Genomic DNA, 4910 nt, shown 5'->3' with positions numbered 1-4910 from the left:
GTAGCCAATTATCTGTTGACAACTTTTTGAGAAAGATAATAAACTGTTAAAGAAAGATGTTGTACTTAATTAATTGCTATTGTATAATACCCTAGAAAGATCAAATTATATTGTTCATACATACATTTATATTTAAGTTGATTTGATGCCGTTTCTCAAAAAAAAAAAAAAAAAAAAAATGATTTGATGCAATGCCGACAAGTCTTTAATGGCCTTGATTTTCTGTCTTCAAATTGGAAATGACCTCATTATTTTTCTTGCAAAAAAGTCATTTTTGCTGTGCTACCATAAACCTTTTGATCATCCATTGAAAGTAGTCATCAATCACTTAATTGATCCGTTGTCATTAAACTCTAATTTAATTTGTTAAATCGATCCTTAATTACAAAATCCATAAGTGGATAAACACAATAATTTATTGGTGAATGTCACAATCTTTGTCCAGAAAATACAGATACCAAACATCCTTGTTCCACACAATATCCAGTCACTGGAAAATAATCCATACATCAAATATATAAAAACATCTTTTTTTGATAAGGTTTTTTTAATAAGGAATATATAATAAAAAAACATCTTATTAGATAGCAGAGTAGCTATTTTCATCATCTTCTGCTGGAGACTGAGAAAGAACAGATAATATAACAAAGGCTCCAAATAATATTGTAATAACAGCAGTGAAGTTGACAAGTAAGGCCTCTGAGCCATACTTTGCAAGCCCTGTATTTTCAAGGAAGGTAAGTTTCTCTAAGAATCCTATTGCACCATTGCCCACAGCCAATGTGAACACAGTAAGTCCAAATACCACATGCCAAGGAACAGAGTCGCTCCTAAGCCCAATAGTCCCTCCAGGGTAGAAGAAGACCAGGAACCCATATAACCACTGCAAAGTTATTTTCTCAATGTTGTTAGGCTGGTTTTCATGAAGAAAATTAATGAAATTTACATTAAACACATCTCTATTGTATGAGTTTTTACTTGAATTATTATGCTGGGTGTTACAATTAGGACAGGTGAGCCCACTTAACTGAGCTTCAATTAACAACAAAGTTTGTGATGGGCCTTGCTTAAAACATGGCCTTGTGATTAAAGTTAAAGACTGGACCCTACATTCCAAGCCCAAGCACGTTTCTTTGCCTTTTAGGTACAGCATGGATATGACATTCCAACAAGTATCTTTTCTCTTTTCCTCTCAGAAAAGAAAATGGGTAAATTATACTTTTGGTCTTAAAATTGAGGATAATTTTGATTTTGGTTCTTTAATATTAAAAACTTTAAATTTAGTTCTTCAAATTTCAAAAATGGAATAATTTAGTTCCTGAAATTAGGATAGTTCGATTTTGATCCTTCAAATATGAAGATTTTGGTCCTTCAAATATGTGGTTAATTTGCTCAATTTGGTCCCTAAAAAATGGGGATGTCTTAGTCTCCCATTAGTCACATAAACAAAAAAAATATATGAATTGATCAAATTGTTCTCTTTTTTAAACTCCATTTGAAACACAAATTTTTTTAAAATTTAAAGGATCAAAATCAAACCAACACTTAATTTTAGTGACCAAAAATGTAATTTACCAAAAATAAAATCTAAGCAAGAAGCCAAGAAGCTTTACAATATTGGGTCTTATTAACGGCTGTCCTTACAAAAATTGTTAATAAATTATTTTAGAAAAATTTTGATATCATTTCATAAAAAATATAAAAAGTTTTAAAAAAACTAATTAATATTTTTTCATTTTTTCATAAAAAGTTTTTAACAATATTTTATAAATTAATACCTTTAAGGCATCTGTTAACTTTTCTCTACGATATTTTTACTACAGCGTAACATGTGGATGATAGAATAAAAGAGTAATTACCACTTTAGTTCCTAAGGTTTGTCCAATATATATATTTTTTATCCCGTGCAAGTAGTTTTACCTGAATACCATAGAGAACAATAATCCCAATTCCAAGCCAGGAATGCAAGCTGTAGAGATTGACAATCCCGCTCTCATTATGATACTTGAATGCAGTATAAATTCCCAAAATACCAAGTACTAGAGCAATGGCATGAAGCACCAGATGTATCAACTTCTTCACGTCTTTCCTCAAAGGAAGTGACTTGTAACTGATAATGGCTGCATTTTAATTAATGGCAAATTAATTACTATGCATGTAGGAGAATCTTAGACCTTATTCTATATAGAATGATTTGTAAATTACCTTCACCCCCTATGATAATGAAGCCTACCAACATCAGAAAAGGATGTAGCTGTAGAGAGAAATTAATGGACATGTAAGGCTTTTTTTGCTTGATAGAAATTACAAACGTACATAAAAATCAAGTCAAGCAAAAAGGTATACTTTGCATAAAATTAAAGTTTTAGTTAATCAACCACAAATATTTTACAGAAATAATCAATGATTTAGCAAATATATTACACACACACACATATATATATGTATATGTATATATATATCATGTGAAGATCAAGTAATTCTTTTCTCAAAAAAAAAAATCAAGTAATTCGACATGTGGAAAAGATACTTAATTTTAACCATTATGGCCTTTAACATGTTTGTATATATATATATATATATATTCTTTAATATGCTCAAGATGTATATATGTATGTATGTATTTACGAGAGATCAGGACAACTCAAATTTGGGAATCTGTTTTGCACTCTTACATTAGTGTGATACTTTACCCATTTTCCTTTCTTAATTAGTATTTGTTTGGCTGGAAGGAAATGATATGCATATTTATGATAATTTATTGTGATTTACCACCAATCGATGATTGTGCATGATTTTCAGTCCATTGAAAAAATATAAGAATTTATAGACCGAGAAAAAGAACATAAAAATTTTCGACTAAAAAATTTCTGGAGGATATGAAATTATGCAAAGTATTGGTATGTGAATTTATATAAAATAAAAAATAAAAATAAAAAGCCAAAATCATTTTTTAAAACTTCCAAAGAATATCACGAATACACGTCTAGCCATAACTATAAGTCCATAATTAAACATTCATTTGGCACCACACGCATGTTACAGCACATAAGTGTTCAGAATCACTCTAAAATAGATAATGGGATAAGCAAAAGACTCACAGCTCATGTGAAGAAGAAATTAGAAACCTCATTAATTATTTCAATTTCAATATGGCCATGGGTAGGTTGCTATGTGTCCTACATTAATTTCCTAACTTACACACGAAAAAAAAAAACCCTTAAAGTCTAAATATTATATAATTTTTTTATGTCGTAAATATATATAATATAATAATAATGACCCTCACATCAGTCACATGGGTACTTTATAAATTACTATTTATTTAAAAAACAATAGCAAAGGTTTTAGGTAAATTTTACTTGTACTAGAGTTAAGATATATAATAATTTTGTCGAGCCGTATGATAGTGATACTCATTTTATTCAAATAAAAATGATTAATTCTTCCCAAAAAAAAAAAAAAAAAGAAGACAATTAGAAAGGTAGGTTTTATTTGAAGGGTAGGTACGTGCTACCAAACTAGGCAACTAACTATCACCACTACCAGCTTCTCAAAAAAAACTATCACTACTACCAAACAAACAGCTTGGGATTTTAACTGGTTTAAGCTATAGGTAAATGTCACCGTGGCAACAAGTAATTTTCCATTTATTAGAAAATATAACCCTAGTTCAAGAAAGAAAGTCTTTTCATTTCATCAAGTTCGTGCTAATATTTTTATTATCTAAAAGAGTTGGTATTGTTGATTAAGAATCAACCTATCACACATGGTATAAGTGTGAACCGCTTTACAAAAAGCTAGCTAAATTTCAAAATATTGACATTAAGGACCAAAAAAAAAAAAAAATAGTGCTTGGCTTAGCTGTCCAGTGCATTTAGTTACTGATATTAAGCAGCTTGTTACCACCACAAAAAAAATATATATATATATATATATATGATTAAAAAAGTTTGAAACAGTCTAAGCCAATTGGAGTGGCATCCAATACCATATTCACAGTGAGAGAGAATCAAGAAAAATTCCAAATGCCAATAAACATGAGGAATAAAACCTAGGTCACCCATTAAACCATAACTTACAGTAAAAGTAAAATATCAAGATAGTATTCATTAACAATAAAAAGATCAAAAAATCAAATTTAATACCAAACTTGTTAATGTCCAGATAAACCAAGAAACACAAGATTTCGTCATTTCCCAAGCCACACACACACACACACACACACACACACACACACACACAAAACAAAACAAACTATGAAACAAACACAAACATTGATAGACATGGTCAACCGACTCAACCTCACAGGAAAAAACCCAAAAACCAAACGAAAATTACATAACCCAGAAGAGAGAAAGAGAGATAGAGAGAGAGCTTCTACAATTCTACAAAAACCCCACAAATTACAACCAAACAAAACCTAGTACTGGAAATCATAACAAGTGTACATATGTAAAAACCACCGACCCAAGAAGCAAAAAGAGAAAGATAGAGTTAGAAAAACTTACATTGAAGATGAGGCTCTTGTTGGGAGCTTCCCATGCGAAACCACCTCTGAAATGTAAGGTCCAAACCAACACAAAAACCACACCCAAAATTGCCAGCACGTGTGCCACAAACGTGAAAGGAATAGCCCTTACACCGAGTACCATGTTTCTCTGAACCAAAAAAACTCTATCCCCTCTATCCTGATCTTTGTAAAATAGCTATATACGGAAATGAAAGCAATCTCTTATGGCTAAATATATTCTGCTGGTAACGTCTTTTAATTGCTTGCCTTTTCTGATGTAGTTATTTTTAGCTTGATTTGACCGTCTGATGAAAATCTTTTTATCATTATTGGATGATTGCTGCCACGTTGGTTTCTCTGATTGGGAGTGTACTGTTGGTGTTTGGGGTCTAGGGTG

General features: G+C 30.8%; 1 protein-coding gene across 1 annotated transcript; it reads right to left on the bottom strand.

The window, feature by feature from the left end:
- Positions 1–398: 398 nt before the first annotated feature.
- Positions 399–4910, bottom strand: LOC112001609 (transmembrane ascorbate ferrireductase 1). Its single transcript, XM_024033782.2, has 4 exons — positions 4512–4910; positions 2206–2254; positions 1921–2120; positions 399–883 (listed from the first exon to the last, which is right to left on the bottom strand). The coding sequence occupies exons 1-4, from the start codon at positions 4653–4655 to the stop codon at positions 581–583; spliced, it is 696 nt and encodes a 231-aa protein (XP_023889550.1). The 5' UTR covers positions 4656–4910; the 3' UTR covers positions 399–580.

Source organism: Quercus suber, unplaced genomic scaffold (assembly GCF_002906115.3).
Source record: "Quercus suber isolate HL8 unplaced genomic scaffold, Cork oak 2.0 scaffold_507, whole genome shotgun sequence".
Taxonomy (NCBI): Eukaryota; Viridiplantae; Streptophyta; class Magnoliopsida; order Fagales; family Fagaceae; genus Quercus; species Quercus suber.
The sequence above is the reverse complement of the archived record's forward strand: the minus strand, read 5'-3'. Positions and strand labels throughout refer to the sequence as shown.

What these genes read in the sequence shown, in the direction of transcription:
- LOC112001609 (XM_024033782.2), bottom strand. Translation starts at nt 4,655, where the DNA reads ATGGTACTCGGTGTAAGGGCTATTCCTTTCACGTTTGTGGCACACGTG. An exon ending in ACAAGAGCCTCATCTTCAAT is followed by an intron (nt 2,255 to 4,511) that starts GTAAGTTTTTCT and finishes TTCTCTCTACAG; the next exon opens with CTACATCCTTTTCTGATGTT. An exon ending in TTGTTCTCTATGGTATTCAG is followed by an intron (nt 884 to 1,920) that starts GTAAAACTACTT and finishes ATAACTTTGCAG; the next exon opens with TGGTTATATGGGTTCCTGGT.